The following is a 16,849-nucleotide window of genomic DNA, read 5'->3' as shown; positions in this document are numbered from 1 at the left end:
GCCACATGTCACGCTTAACCATTCAGGACATCATGTGTCAGGTCCTTCGTGCATTCATTCAGCCTCTAATAGCACACATGCTCTCTTCTCTGCCCTTATTTTTAGCTTCATCTGATCCATTCACTCCGATCACAGGAGAGGTAACATCACATTCAGATGTTGCTGCTTCCTCGTGTCACCTGGCTGCATTAGAGCTCGCCAAACCCCAAATACCAGAGGTTGGATTTGTTGTTTGGTGGGGGCGATGTATGTTTTCTGTGTGTGTGTGTGTGTGTGTGTGTGTGTGTGAGAGAGAGAGAGAGAGAGAGGGAGTAAGAGGGAGTAGGTGGGTTGTACACATGTTACGAAGCGAGGCGCCATTGCGGCCTAAAAAACTATTAGGCTCTGTAAATACACACTGTGGCGAAAGTAAACATTCTCAGCATGCCATCTAGGCGCACAGAGGGGTACTGGGAGACAGCCGCCGGACAGGCTGTGAGGGGGAGGTGTATGTGTGTGTGTGTGTGTGTGTGTGTGTGTGTGTGTGTGTGTAGGGAGTACAGCAGCAATCAGTGAGCTGAGAGGAGATGGATATGGAAAATGTAGATTTTAATTGGGGGAAAACTTAAGTGTGTGTGTGTATATAATCGAGCCGGCGCAATCATGATCAAGTTGAGTTGTCAAGTAAACAACTTACAGACAGTTTACCTGCGTGTGTCGTTATGACAACCAGGGACCAATTATGCATCAGGAGCACTCTGGGAACACCTTGTGTTTGTGGTGGCTGGTGATGAGTGCTGTCCAACTCTAATGTCTATCCTGAGATTGTGTGTGTGTGTGTGTTGCAGAGAGGGATAGTGTGTATATCTGTGTATGTTTGTGCTGTGAGTTTGTTTGTTCCTTGTTGTACTCACTTTGCAGGGGAGGCGGGGGAGGGGGGGGGCATCAATGGGCTTAAAACAGTTAAAATTTTGTGTCCCATTTGACAGACAAGCCAGGTTTCTGATTTTAGTTTGATGAGGTAAAGCTGGTAAAGTCAGTGGTGGTTAATGGCGTATTTGTGTCCATACATTTTTAGCCCCGGGGCCGAACACTTTCACAATCCCCGGTCTGTGACACTGTACATGTACCAAACACGGCCCACAAACTTTAACGCACGTTTCCTGATCGGCGAGGGAAAAAAACATGATAAAAAGTAAAATTAGGCTGTTCTTAAAGGGATAAAAACAGCAGCCATTGATGCAGAGAGGCTATTTTCTGAATCCGAGACCCATGCTGGCAATGGGAGAAAGCACAAGTAACCATGGAAACAGAGCTCAGAATATGCACTATTCCCAGCCTTGCAAGTGCCACACCACCCACAGCTCTATTTTTAGGCCTTACTTTGGGCTTACAATATCTGTTACATCTAACAAGAGTTAAACTGAGTAATCAGCAAGCATGACTACAGAAATGTGACTCTGACACTATGCGTCTGACTAAAAGGGTAGCAGCATAAGAGCATATAGCACAACCAGGCTCTCTGCAGGCTTATGACTGCACAAATAAAATATACATAATTTGGCTGATTATTACTTTTCAAACCACTTGAAGTATGAAGAGATTAAGAGCATGAAATAGTTGACAAATAAGATTAAGAGAATAAATTAGGCTCAAAAGGATTACAGCCACAACAGCAAGCATATAAAAGCTAATAGTTGTGTGCAAGTAGAAATGTTTTAAGACATGATTTCAAACGTGAAGGAAGGAGTCTGGATATTGTCTGTATTTTGAGAAGGAAAGCCCTGCTCATCACACTCTTCAGATTTGCAGCATGCTGAAGTTACCAGCCAAACTTTTCTACATGTGGCAAATAATCCCTAGAAACTAACAGCCAACCAGTGTTGAGAAACTAAGATTTAAGTCCTGTGAATGATGAATGTACTCACGACTGTTTGTGGCATTGCATGTATTTCCAGTGCATTACCCGTCTGCTTAATTGTCATAAGCACCACTTGTTGGCGATGGCTGGAGTTTGATTACAATCACCTGTTATTTGACTACAGTCACCTGTTGTTTGCCGGCAAAGATGGCCGCCGTGTTGATGTAACGGCATGTTATGAATTCTGTGCCCGCTGCGGCTGACTCCAAGTCAGGTTCGTGAGCTCTTGCAGTGATGGACGGCTGACACCAGGATGAGCGGCCGATCTCTGATCAGTCTCAAACAACTGGAAGTGTGCTGAGAGGACCTTCTTAAACACTCACACACACACACATATGAACACAGATATGCATTTCAGGCATTAACCTTGGTGAGAGAAGACTGTAATTAACCAATCAGGGCCTTGTGGTGGTTCAGAGAGTGACCAATCAGCTGAAGACCACCAGGAGGACTGTGAAAAGACACATCCATGCACTCGTACACCATCAATGCACACAAACAGCTTCTCTCTCCCACACACACACACTACAGGCACACTCATTTGGACACATCTCTTGATTCTTATACGTGAATGCTTGACGCCCATACACACACACACACACACACACACACACACCTCCAGACACCACAAGCCGGGGGTTGGTGGTCTGACGGAATGCCGGGTATCATCTGTGGTGACTCCATTTATGTGTGTGTGTGTGTGTGTGTGTGTGTGTGTGTGTGTGCCCTCCCTCCCCTCAGTGCTCCATCTAATACCCTGTCATCATCAATAACCTCAGCAGTGCTGACTCACTGGCTTTTACAACCACGGGGTTTGGGCCTTACTTACAGCCACAGACCCTTGTCTCCGTCTCTGTCTGTCTGTCAGCCCCCGCCGCACACACACACACACACACACACACACGCCTGAGATGTGTGCGCGCGTGTGCCTGTGGCTGAGTGTGTACATGTATGCAATCAGCACGCTTACCGCTTATTTACACACTTATTCTTCAGTGTAGATGTGTCCACACACAGGTAGGGATGTGTCTTTCACATGTCTGAATGAAAGTCACCGCACACCCTTTGCCACCCACCCGCTGACGCACCCCAATCATTCCCAATCGGACCGCAATCCATCATAATAATTGACTCTCATCAGGAGACAGAGCCTCATCATCTTCACCGCAAGACTTACCCCCCCCCCCAACATCATCATCCCTATCCTAATTGTCTCCAGGCCTTTATTTAATTCTCCTTTACACAGGCAGCAGATATGTGCTTTATCTCATGTTCACATGAGGGTTTGAATATATAAGAAACAGTATGTATTATTGTGGGGTCATTGAAGCCCATTTTGTCAGAGGTCTAAGCTGATGAATGTGGAGGCTCAGACTACCAGGATGCTGAGCGTCTGACAGGGTAAAGGCCACCACTGTCTTGACATTTTTATGAACAGTATGTGAATGCATGGCTGCTCCGATGTGTCAGCGCTTCACATGCGGCGCTCTGATGGCGTTGATGGGGAGACATTTTCACATTTTTCTCAGCGCAATGTGTCAATCAAACGTCTGTCTGTGGCCATAAGGATTGTAAATTTACACAACTTTGTGATTTGTTGATAAATTAAAGTCTTGGATTTTATGAATGGTGTGAAGCTGTGATAAAGTCAACATGGCAGCTTTGCGTGAAGTGAAGACAGGAGTCTCTGACAGTTACTCATTTGAGGATTGGCATTTTTCCCTGGGTGTCAGAAAAAACCCCCACATGGTCCGTATTTAACCTACAACCGTGTTAGATGTTTCTATATTAACTCTGTATTCAAAAGCATACATTCTCTATTTCTAGGAGGGGATTCATTTAGTGGATGCACAGTGGATCTGAAGCTGGGGCTGGATTTGGAGCAAATTACCAGGGTTAGAAGAAATGTGAGCTTATCTGATCAGACAGCACAGGACAATGATGAGTTCCTAAAATAATATATCATTGCACATATGTGTCCAGATCATACATAGCTTATATTTGTATTTAATTCAAACACAAAAGGACAAACATTAAGTCTTGGACCTCCATTTAATCAGGTTTCTGTGCAGAAGACTTGTTTCTTTAATATCTGGCTGTCAGTGAGGAGATGATCGTGATTATAATGCCTATACACAGTGAAAATGGGGTTGTCTCTAGTGAATCAAGCACTTTTCTGAAATTTAACTATTCATCTTTTTGCTGAGGACCCCCTGGAATCTCCTCACGGACCACCTGGAGGCCCCCGGACCCCACTTTGAGAACCACTGATCTGACTCGCTGGCAGGGTCTGTTTCTAAAAGGTGCGCACCTAACTGGCTGGAGCCAGGGCGGCGTATTGCCTTTCACACGCTTCTAAAATACTCTCCGGGCAGAGCCTGAAAGGGTTACTGTTTCCCAAAGTGCCTCATTCTGCGCAGTCGAGAGGGGGCGGCTGAGTGGCGCCGTCGAGTCAGAGACGCAGTTTCTAAAAACCCCGAGACATCATCAAGAAAGAAGCTGACAGTAAGGAAAGCAGCCCCCCTCCTGCTCCCTCTCCTCTTCCTCCTCCTCCTCCTCCTCCGCTGGCATGCTGCCGTTCTTCTCCTCTGCTTACCAAATCCCCTCAGTGGTTCTGTCACAATAACCGGGCAAGTGTCAAATCCAACTCTGCCCGCAAAAACACAAATCACTCTAAGGCACACAAGATGCGCTCAGTGGAAATACTACACAGGCTGCTTTTAACTTTCAGACATGTAGTCATAGCTCTGTTTAAGTCGTTGATTGTATTCAAAGAATAATATAAACACTATAACCCCCCCCCCCCCCCCCCTCACTTACAGAAAATGACTCCTCGCTTTGATTTCACAGGACTTAATTTCCCTGCGCGTCTCCAGCGCGTTTAATTGGCCATATCTCTTTAACTTGCAGACAGCGTACCCCAGCTCTCCAATTAATAGTCTGCTAACGTCAAAAACAGTTGACCATTGTTTTATGGGCTTTGTGTTTTTTTGTTTTTTCTCTCTCTCTCTCTCCAGGGCGGTCAGACTTGAATAGGCGCCGGTCTGCTCCAGTCCACCTCTATACAAATACCTCAGTGGAACTTGTGTGGAGCTTCCAGAGTGAAAGGCACAGACCCCAGACGCCCCTGGCTTGCGCATATACGCTGCGCCATTTCATCATCTGACACTGTTTGAAATGTCTGAATCATATTTTACCCATTATGTTAACACCTCGGAGCCCTGAAACGAGCATGTGCCTAGACAGGGGAGATGAATGTGCGTGGCCTCTCCTCCCTCTCCCTGGCTGAGACAAATGAATGCCGGTTCTGTGGAGGCGCTTGAGGTATGTGTTGCGCATTACGCAGCGTAGTAAATCAGCCCTTTCTAAAATCACTGTGACGGCGTGGAGCGTCAGGCAGTCCACACAGAATCACTGAAGCTTGGACTTACTGTGCAGTCAGTAACTCCACTCCACTCCGCAGCCCGGCCGCACACACTGCAAAAGATGTCAGTCTGGCGCCGTCTTAAACAGCATTTTACATCAAATGTGGCTCACTTTCACTTGTTTCCAATTCAAGAAAGCGTCTGTCTGACATTGTTGTGACGCTTGTTTATAGTCCTCGGATCAATGTAACTCTATTGCAAACGAGTGGGATCACCTCAGCCACCAGCAGACTTCTCTTCTCTTCTCAGGGACAGACTTTGAGACTGAATGAGACGCCATGTTCAGATGATATTTCTTACAGTGTACACGCCCCCCTGGATATAGACACTCGTTGTAAGCAACATGGCTTGACACTAATACACGTTGAAAAGATAGACTTTATTGCTAGAACGTGTAAACATAACATGTACACTGATATGTTTTACTTTTTTATTTATTTTATTGAATTTTTTTTAGATTTTTAGAAATATTCAAGTAGACATCTCCCATATTTTTTTCTGGTATACTCTGCTATTCTCTTTCCTTATGCTCTATACTCACAATCGTTAAAATAATAAATAAAACGTACAGATTTGTTTATTTCTACAATACTATGTATTCCAAAAAAAGCTGAGTTCACGCCTTTATATATATCTTTAACCTCAACTTTTTTTTTTACAATTTAATTATTATTGATATTAATATTATACAAAAACTCTAGGCAGCATTGCAGTGAAATAACAGTCAGCATCAATGTTCAGTTGAAAAAAAAAAAAGTTCACCTCTTGGAGAAGTGTAGCATATGCATTCCATCTTCAATGTCTCATAAAAATATCAAAAAAAAAAAAAAAAAGCTCTTCCTTATGAAGTGCTCGTGTTCCCCCAAAAAACACGCTTCAGGGTTGAGAATAAAATATGGTCCTGGTTCAATTAGAAAAAATAGCTGCATTTTTCTTAAATATGTACAATGTTGGTATTTCACTTAAAATGCTATATAAAAAAATAGATTTGCTATGGTGCCCACCTCTGTAGAGAGTTAACAGTGCAATAGAAACCGTATTTCCAGTCCACTCCCCCCTCGACCACCACTACTTCCTTAGAGAAAATCAGCACGAACACTTGCACTCTGAGATGATTGGGTATTGCACCTGTATCCACGTACAGTATTTCTGTCTTAGAAAGCCTTGACAATACCACCGGAGGAAAATCTTGTTGATTGACTTGACGGGTTTGCAAGACATCCCCTCGGGGAAGGAGCAAGAGCGCTCAGAGAAACAGTTTCCCTCCTTGATGTAACGTGGCCAGAACCTCACGCCCAAATCCTTCCAGGTGTACACCACTGGGCAGTGCGTATAGGTCCACAGCCACTGCAGAAATTTCCTGCGGGCTTTCTTGCCCACTTTTACCCGCTTCCCATAGGGGGTCTCCGTGAGGTCCAGCTTTTTAATCTCGTTAGGCATGGGCCCCTGCAGCTTCACCTGGTTGTCTGACGCGGAGAGGTTCACCAGCATGGGCGAGCTGATGGACATGAAGTTGGGGTCAAAGTTGCTGCCGAGCTTTTTCCTCAGAGTCCTCTCGGCCAAGTCCTGCTCCCGGGGGTCGTACTCCGGGTCGGGGTCCTCCTTGAGGTCGGGCACGGGGAGGTGATCACTGGGCGATGGACGGAGGCGAAGGTAATGCTGGGAAACTCCAAGGTGAACGCACACCAGCACGTAAAAGAGCAGCGTGTGTGAGAGGCCCATTATTCCTCCTGTTTTACGCACCGGCTCTTTTCGCCTAAATGATATTCAATTCTTTTCCCGGTCACTGTATTCTCTGCAATGAGTAGCCCGGGGCTTCATAAATAGTAGAAGTTCAGTCACCAGCAAGGCGATACTTTTAATAGACCACGTCGGGTTTGAATGACATGGAGCGGAGTGCTTTGCTTTTTAGGGCTCCTTCAACTTTGCAATTTGCCCGCTGATGCAACCCTGCGGCTCGAAGCGGTGCCCCCGCTTTGCAGAAAGTGTTTAGTCTAAACAAAAAAAAGCACAAAACAAAATGGGGAAAACTCTATTCACGCTCTCTCCGGCCTCACCCCGCTCCCTTGGATTCACTTTGGGTTTCTTTCGGTTGTCATGGTTACCCCGGGGACTCGAAGCCACGACGAACTGTCTACACTGGATGACAGCGGCCGAGGCGAGAGCTGCATGGAATGAAGTGTTTTCTAAAGAGACAGAATAGATCCGGAGCGTCCCGAGAGAGAAGGGCGCACAAAAGAGCACTTCACCAAGTTTTAAATGTCACGCGCCCGGCAATAAGGGCTGCCGTGGCCAATGTTATTTTTACGCACGGCTTTTATAAACGTGGCTTCTCTTAACGTCGCCTGACGCTCTCAGGTTTGACAAGGTCCCAGGGCGCACAATCCATGGACTGAGGAAACGGTCTGTGCAGTCAGTCCCTTGTGGTATTCCAGCAGTCGATATGTGCACCTCACTGAAAATGTCCAAAAATACTGAGAGAGAAAGGCGCTGCAGCGGGGTGCAAACTCAGTTTATGAAACAACAGCCATTTATCTTTCCAGAGGATGTTCCAGATCGCAGAGCACTTCTTTACAGAAAAGTCTCAGGCTGTAACATTCCCACACAACTCTCGGCTGTGCACGTAATAAAAGACAACGCTGAAAAGCGGCGGCAAATTGCAGTGTCAGTGCATATCAAATGCAAACTGCAGAAAGCCAGTAAACGTTGTTAGTTCAGAGCTCCTTTCACTGTGGCATTGCTGAATCCTCTCAGAAAAGCTCCAGATCCCTCTGTCGCTGCATGACGAGACAGTCCATAACCTGGAGCCGTTTTGCCCGGTCGATGCAAGCGTTCAATTCCTGAGGGAGCGTCTCAACTCCTTTGATAACTGGTACAGAAGCTCCTACTGAGTCGCTCCTACTTCAGGAGTCTGAGAGACTTGGCGCTGGAGCGTTTCTTTGCTTAGGCACACTGTGTGTGAGTGTGTCTGTAGCGAGTGGTGCTCAGTCCCAAGTTAAATATCCCCCTACAAAGTGTCAGAGGGGCCTGCCCACCCCGGCCACTTTCACTATGATTGACAGCCCCCCCTCCGGGCCACCCCCTCCCCTCCCAACGTGGAAAATATCAGCCACAATCACAACGATCAACTGGGTCCTAAAGCTCCAGTTTTATCCCGTGTTGTAGTGTAATATTCCACAGCATGAGCAGAGTTGTGCGTATTACAGAGTGTCTGAGTTCTAACACACTTTAAGTGTTACAGCAACTGTTTTCTCCTGCGCTTCTCGTCAGCAGAGAGTCTGTGATGCACTAATGGGTTCAATACGCTGTCAATATTCAGCTGAAGCGTTTAAGAGTTTCCTTGGCTTGAACTTTCCCATGAAATTGATGGGAAACGTTTAGTAGCTTGTCTGTGGAAAAGGGGCATCACATTCCACCTTTGTTCGTCAGCATTTGGGTCTACACAGGAATTGGCCCGTTGAACTCAGGGGTCACAAAATAGGCGCGTAATTAAGGGCTATAAATGGCCAGGGATAACTAAGCGGTACCTTTCCCATGCTAAGCAGTCATTAGGCCACGCTGGACGTTTTGCTTTTGCTTGAACTATGTTGGTCCTCCTATAATGCCACTTAAAAATGATTCAGGCAACTTTAATTTATTGACTATCAAGTGAATGTATTTAAACATTTTATGTAGCCATAATAACCCATAGTTAACCCAGGTTACGATGCTATTCAAATATAGTCATTTTGGTGGCAAAGTTGACCTCCAGTCTGAAACAGCAATACATTCAATCAAAATATTTAAACTTTTTAAAATCAAAATCATACATAACCAACAGTTTTTTTTAAATCATTAAAATCAGTCACAAAGGGTGGTTGAACTTGGTGTAGATGTGTCTACCCGATGAATTTTATCCTGGCTCTAGGTTGCTGAATTTATCCTGCGCAGTTTGGATAGGCTGACCAGGAGTATTGGGTATTTCAACTCGTCATTGTGCTTGTCTTTTGTAGTGGTCACTAGAGGGCGTCGATCCAGCACGGTGCAGACCTGCAGCCAGGGGCTCCCCAGACTCTCTCCCTCACTGTGTGACTACTCATGTTTGAGTGCATGGGGAAGGAATGTGTGCTCATAGTTATGGTGGCAGCTCAAGCGAAATTGCTCACCAGCTTTGTGATCAAAGATCTAAAAAACCAATGCTGGAGCCATTTACTGCCAAAAAATGAAGTAATTAACCTGAATCAGCCTCAATGTGAGTACAATACAAAAACAAACCCTCCCTGTTGAAGGACGGAGGAACTGCAGTCCCGCAGTCTCTTGCATCCTATGAGTAAATTCCTGCTGACCCCTCCAACATGCAAGCAGACACACAAAGTCATAATCTGGTTAATGATTAGGGTGCCAGTGTAGACAGAGCTCAGTGGGCAGCGGGGACAGTAAGACTGAGCTGGCTACTGTAGAACTGGCCATTTCCATTGTCTTCCTCCACAGGTCTCGGGGTGGTGGACTGAGAGAGAGAACCCCATGCAGGGAGAGACACTCCTAGTCTCAAGCACTAATACTGTCGAGCCACCTAGCAATGAGTCTACCCCCATCCCCTGGCTAATTACTGGAGATAAAGACAAGGAGAGGAGAGAGGAGGGGACCGGTGAGCACAGTGGGGAGGGGTGGTGGTGATGATGTTGAGTAAGTGGGGGTGAAGGCAGGAGGAGGTGGTGGTGGTGATGAAGATTTTGGTGGTTTCAGCAAAGGGAAGAGGATGGGGGGTGGGGGGGTGGGGGGGGGGGCAGTGGTGGTGGTGCCGGATGGCAGTTTGCTGTGGAATGGCTAATTAAATAACGCCATAAAAGGACCCCGGCTCGCTTTAACGAAGCCCGTCAACCTCTGATGAGTGGGGCTGGGGTGCTGGGATGGGGGTGGGACGCACCATGGAGGAGAGAGGTGGGGCTGGTGCTGAAAATTGGGCTTGTATAACAAGGGGACTTAGCTCTTTGGTTTTGCAGTGATTGTTCACGCTCCCTTAGGTCTCAATAGGGCGCATGGTGAGGGTGCGTTGGGGGGCAGCCCTTAGGCACAGATAGGACCCCCTTCTCCCCTTCTGCTGTGAATGCTATACACACATACACACCAACACATAACACATACACAAACACATACACACACTAAAACCCCCACGGCTCAATACAAAGGCCTCTACCCAAGGTCCAGGCAGGAGCTTATCCAGCGCAGGGGCACAGCAAGGGGCAGGCCTGGCCAGACTGGCTGGCTGTGCCCACTGGGGACTGGTAGAATGGCACAGGGGGGTGGATGGAGACGGACAGCTTGGGGAGACCAAGAACAAAACAAACAAAAAAACATCACCAAGCAGAGCTGATCTGACAAAATCAACCATGTTTTTACATTTCTTGTTGCATTAAATGAGCTAAAGTCTGAAGATAAGGACAGTTAAGGAATTTGGCAAGATGCTGTGGGCATTTGGAAATAGTCTTGAGTGGCAGAAATAGTGCAACTCTGAAATCCCTAAGCCCCCACCCCACACACACACACACACACACACACACACACACACACACACACACACACACGTCAAATCAACAGATATGCCTGGAGCACGTCTCCTAATTAGTTTTGTGTTGTGGCGTCTCCAGCAGAACCCTCTCTGTTGGATCTTTGGCAGCTGGACAGATTTCAGAACCAATCAGAGCCTTCGCAGGTTTGGAAATAGTTTTTATATATTAAAGTATTTTTAACAAAACATTTCCAAGAACCCTGAGATTGGAACCACATATTTGTTTCTATTGTAAAATCCAGTATGATAGCCCACTTAAATATTCATATTTAATTTATTTATTCATAGCCCACTATAATATGTTCTAACAGCTGTAAGATCAACTTATTGTATCTTTGGGTTGGCTACATAGATATCTCTTGTGTTGCATATACATACACCCCATGTCACAACAATTCAAAACAGGGAGGTTCACAATGCAAATAAATAGCGCTCCACCATTGTCGCCATCTTCTCCAGTCTTACTCCCCTCTTCTCTCTCCTCCATATTCGACTCTGTCTCCAAGCCTTAACCCAAAGCAGATGGCTTGGGAAGCATGTCAAAAATCTGTCTCCCGTTAACGCTACTTTTGAAGCCCCCTCTACATTTTTTTTCTCTCCCTTAAAATTCATCATAAAGTTATTTTTGCAAAATACCCAGTAAACAGCATCAAAGTGATATTTTTCCCCTTTCCTCTGATGACAAGGAGAAGAAAAGAATACAGCACTAAGTGTATGGCTTGTCCCTGTTATTGAAGGAATGCTACACCACACTGATGTGCAATCTGAAGTCAATCTGGGCATGGCCCCGCATCCTTTGTTTCTACTACGGCATTCCAGTCGTGATGGAGAAAATGCTGCTCGACGCTTGATCACAAGCTGTGATTAATGGTGATCATATCGTAGACGGCTCGGTGGCTTTGTGATGTGATGGCGGGGCCCACTTTGAACTCAGGGACTGATGAACTCAAGCGAAGCCAGAAAAACATCACTGTGGCACACGCACACACACACACATGTTCAGTCAGCTCATTACTGAAGTTGTACAATACTCGAGTTTTCCTGTTATGGAGATCTTGTATAGTAGAGCATATGAACGATTATTAAAATATTCAACTGAAGTCCAGTTATTTGACTTAAAGGAAAAGTCAGGAATCACCCAAAATCAGTAGGAACCAGAATGTCTCTATAAAATTTCATGTGAGTCCATACAGTAGCTGTTGAGATGTATCAGTCTGGACCAAAGTGGTGGACCAACCGACCAACTGACAGATGACTGAGTAGTTACGAGTAGATGACAGCACTGTAGTTATATTTGGTCAGTGAGAAAAGTGTGAATTTGACAAATGTGTGTGTGTGTGTGTCAATGTTTTTGGCCGGTGGGGTTACTTGGAGTTAAGGACTGTGAGTTTCTGTAAGCCATTCCCCCTCTTTCTTCATGAATCACTGTTCTTCTGAAATGATGCCCGGCAACTTTTAATTGGGGAAGTTGGTGTGACCTCACGACATTCCAGCGTGATTGCCCTGATTCACATCTTACAAAGTTAAAATAAAAAAAGGATCTCAACAGCTCGGACAATGCCGTGCTCTTCATCTTTTCTTCTCCTTTCGTTTTATTTGTTGCATCCCATTTTGGAAGAGTAAGAGAGTGCCCCTTCCTTTTTCTATTCTCTGCATCTCCTCCTCCTCCTCCTCCTCCTCCTCCTCCTCCTCCTCCTCCTCCTCCTCCTCTTGCCCTCCCTCCTTCCCTCCTTCGCCCCCACTGAGCAGGGAGTGATGAGGATGGAATTAAATTGATCACCGCCTTCCGGAAAACAACAGGAAAAAATAGTGCATTCCGAACGCCAGGAGGGCGTTCCCCCTGGTCTTCCCTATGGCAGGATGACATCATTGGCCTGCTGCCCAATTCCCACCATTCACAATAGGGTCACTGTTGCCTTCTCCACAGTGGCACAACAGCCAAGAGAGGCAGAGAGACAGAGAGAGCAAGACAGAGAGAGATAGAGAAAGAAAGGGGGAAAGAAAAAGGATGCCAGCGATGTTAAGACCTAAAGGCCTGCACTTCACACAAACGTCTTCAGACAGCCACGCTGACCAGAGCTCCACATTCCTCTGGAAAGACTTGGCCGGTTGAAGACATCAAGTGGGGTTTGAATGGACGCCATGGCAGAGATATGAGAGCTGCGATAGTGGAACATACAGAGCATCACAGTTTATTTGGACAGTTAAGTCACGTGTTTTCAATAGTCGCGCTCCTCGAGATTCAATCATTGTAATCACACTTGTAACACACTCTGCATGCTTGTTGTTATGAAATAACTTCCTGTACTCTTGGTTTACACAAGATGACAAATGGAAAAGTAAGTACAATGGGATAAAGACTTCAGACAAAACATCATTTGGAATGAATAGGTTACTTCAAACTCCAGATTTCCACTTGAAAAGACCAAATTTTAAAACACAACTGTGTCAAGACAATGCCATTACTGCTTTTTTTCTATCACTAACTAAAGAGAGATTTGATGTTAAAAGCGACCACATGTCTTTCAGAAGCTCTGTCCAACTTAGGTAAACCCTGACCACAAGTACTGGCAATTCAGTCATTCTCCCAACCACTAAGCCATTGTGTTGCCACAGGCCATCTTGTCGAAATGAAACTGTTTGCCCACAGCCACTGACCACAACAGATGTTCCCTTGCCTGACACTCTCCTCAGCATGTGTGTTCTGTTGAGTCTAGAGCCAAGATACTTTCATAGACTGGCACTGCGTAACAAAAACAAAGGGAGGGAAATTCTACGATGGCGTCTTCATTGGTCTGTGACAGGATTCAGATTGAGGTAGCCATGTTTAAACCTCGCAGCCTGTTAAACTGCATTAAAAACTCCTGTGTCCTGCATGGAATGCAGTCAAATAATCACCGCAGGTTGCACAGACATGATGGACCGCATCAGTGTCACGACCTGAACGAGTCCCGCCGCCCCTAACCCCAATCAAGCATGTCGACAAACGGGCAGCGCTGGCCCCTGCTGCCCTTTGGCCCTCTGGTATGTTTGTGGAACACGCAGGAGGGTAAGAAGGTGACAGCCTGCCGAGATGCCAGGAGGACTGGGAAGGCTTCGGGAAATGTCTCGGCGATGTGTGAGCGCGCACTGCCGCCCAGGGGGTGCCTGCCTGCTTGGGAACCGGATGGAAAGGGACGGGGGTTTGACAACAGGCTGAGTGTGCGCTCAGAGAGATAGTTTGTCCAAGGGATGTACCAGATGTTGACTCACACTGGTGTGCTAATCGGGAGCCACAAGCCCCTGGAGCCATGAGTAAACAGGAGCGTCTGCCTTTCTCTGTCACCACAGGGAAATGAAACTGAGCTTGGAGGGGGCCGGGGTACATATGAAAACTGAAGGAGAGTAATGAAGTGACAAAGTCATGAGAAATTGAAGTGGTGCTGTGGTTAAAGAACTGCAGAACAATAAAGGCCCCCTTAGACCTCAACCTCAAACTGCTTATGTCTCAATCAAGGATTAAGGTGGTTTTTAACTGGGAACTCAGTGGGAACAGGGAACACCCATTCCCACCCACCTGTCATTGTGAATAAGAATCTCTCCTTAATTGACCGCCTGCTGAAATAAATGTTAGCGAGGGAGCCACTACAGACGGCACTATTAAAATGATTGACACACAAAGCTGAAAAACAGTACTGCATAATGAAAATGATGATAGATTTTGAAATTTAGGTAGTAATTTAGGTGTTTTGCTAAAACTGGTACAAAAATGGCTGTAAAATGGGTAGATTGTTTGTTAGTCTTAGAATAGTTTGAAAATGTTAAGAATACCGAAAACCAACAAGGCATTCTCCAAGCATTCCCATCTCCTCTCACAAGTCTGTTACAATCTTTTATTCAATTAGATGGATCAGATTATCATAATTTAACTGATCAATTCCCAGAAGTCTGCAGACAGTTTTCTGACTGAACTGGAAACCTTCAACTGCTGGCACAGATAACTACGAAGCAGGAAGCAGACAACAGATAGCACTCTCCATACGCAGAGCAGCAGACAGGGGCTGTTAAACGCATTTACACTCCAATAATTTTCACAAGTCAGAGGGCCCATGGTGAAAGAGAGAGAGAGAGTGAGAGAGGAAGAGAGAGACGGCAAACTGCCTGGCCAAGTAGATCAACAAGGAGCTATTGATACCAGAGATCTGTGCTGGTGTCAGTCTGAGAGCCAAACAGGATCACAATTGTGGTTTGTGCCAATAACCTTGTTGACCTTATTTAACCTTGGATTTGGCCAGTTGAGAGCTCAGACTACAAGTGTCCATTCACAAAGAAAATTGGGAAATCCATGTTTGTGTGAGAGCACTCTGAATCTGACTATTGAGATACACTATATGGCCAAAAGTATGTGGACACCAGTTTGTCATGATTTGGGCAAGGCCTCTTAGTTCCAATTAAGTGGATTCTTACAGTATACAGTGATGTTTTGGAAAATTGTGTGCATCCAATTTTGTGGCAACAGTTTGGGGAAGTCCCCGTCTTGTGGCAACATGACAATGCTCCCTTGTGGGTTTTGGTGTGTAAAGAACAGAGCCCTGACCTCGACCCTGTCCAACACCTTTGGTATGAGCTGTGAGCCAGGCCTTATCATCCAACATCAGTGCCCGACCTCACTAATACTCTTGTGGCTGAATCAGCCCAGTATCCCAGGGATTTACTTTCCTTTTGGACTCTTCACAATTTACATACGGTGTGCCTTTACGTAACAAAGCCGTAACCGAGATCATTCCCCAACCTGAAGAGTTACTTGCCTATACTTACTATACTTTAACAATAGTTTATCTCCAATAACCATGATGTTTTCCTAACCTTAAAGGGGTCTTTTCATAAAACTGGGCAGTAAAAAGACAGATATTTTTGAAATGGGGAGAAAGAAAAGGCTGTGGTATTCCCTTTTGCTCAAACGTAGAAAACTTACAACAAAATGAATGCACTGGACTCGTCGGCTTTCCAAGGCTACTAACATCAGGCTGAACTCTGATAGCTCTGCCGGGTAACAAACTGGAGCAGTATATGTGCTAAGCTAGTCTTCAACGGGCCTCACAAAAAACATGTATTGTTGGCATAGGCTGTTTTCATTTAACGTAATCGCCCAGTGCCAAATGGGAGCAAATCCCTGCGGCCAGGTTCAAAAATCTTGTGGAAAGCTGAACCTATAGCATATTAATGCCCATGGTTTTGACATTAGAATGTCCACCTACTTTTGTCCATATGTCCATTATCTGTCATGCAATTGGTGTACCACAGGTCTCTATTTTAGGCTTGTAAATGTAGTTCTGAGGCTCTTCAGGTGTGTTACAGAGGATGTCAAGGTGGACATAAAACTATAATGAGACAGAGAGACAGAAACAGAGAGACGGAATTCAGGAGCCGGGCACCTTTCTCAGTCTGTCTGGTAACAGTGTGTGTGCATGCATGAATATGCGTGTGTGTGTGTGTGTGTGTGTGTGTGTGTGTGTTTGTGTGTGTGGTGTAATTACAGCCAGGTCCCCGGCGTGGAGCCCAGTAGAAGTATCGTCAGTCTGTCTGTGGCATGCGGTGGTGCTGACCTTCCCTCTCTCCTCTCCTCTCCTCAGGCCTGGTGACTCTCTGACTGGCTCTGGCTCCACCAGACACCCCACCCCACCGCACCGCTCACACACAGGTGCTAGCAGGACAGCTGGCTGCTTGCTTTGTGTGTAACAAGTCCAGTGCCGTCTTCTCTATGTCATTAATCATATTGAATTGTGTGCGTACTGCTAATATTTTATGTTTATCAGATGCTGATGCGACTATCTGCACCAGGTTAAATAGAGAAGCTGCTACATTCATTGTTTTGTAAACTTGGATTGGGCTAATATGTCTTAGTAATATTAGTTCAAATCAGTTCCCAAAACTTTTTTCAACATGAGATTTTACTGAGCCATTATATCACAATATGAACATTTTGTATGTGTGTGT

At 45.7% G+C, this 16,849-nt stretch overlaps 1 protein-coding gene across 1 annotated transcript; it reads right to left on the bottom strand.

The window, feature by feature from the left end:
- Positions 1-6,411: 6,411 nt before the first annotated feature.
- Positions 6,412-7,081, bottom strand: nog2 (noggin 2). The gene has a single exon (XM_070927400.1). The coding sequence runs from the start codon at positions 7,045-7,047 to the stop codon at positions 6,412-6,414; it is 636 nt and encodes a 211-aa protein (XP_070783501.1). The 5' UTR covers positions 7,048-7,081.
- Between the last annotated feature and the right edge of the window lie 9,768 nt (positions 7,082-16,849).

The sequence above is a fragment of the Enoplosus armatus genome, chromosome 20 (assembly GCF_043641665.1).
Source record: "Enoplosus armatus isolate fEnoArm2 chromosome 20, fEnoArm2.hap1, whole genome shotgun sequence".
NCBI classification, from domain to species: Eukaryota; Metazoa; Chordata; class Actinopteri; order Centrarchiformes; family Enoplosidae; genus Enoplosus; species Enoplosus armatus.
This window is presented reverse-complemented; position numbering and strand designations above follow the sequence as displayed.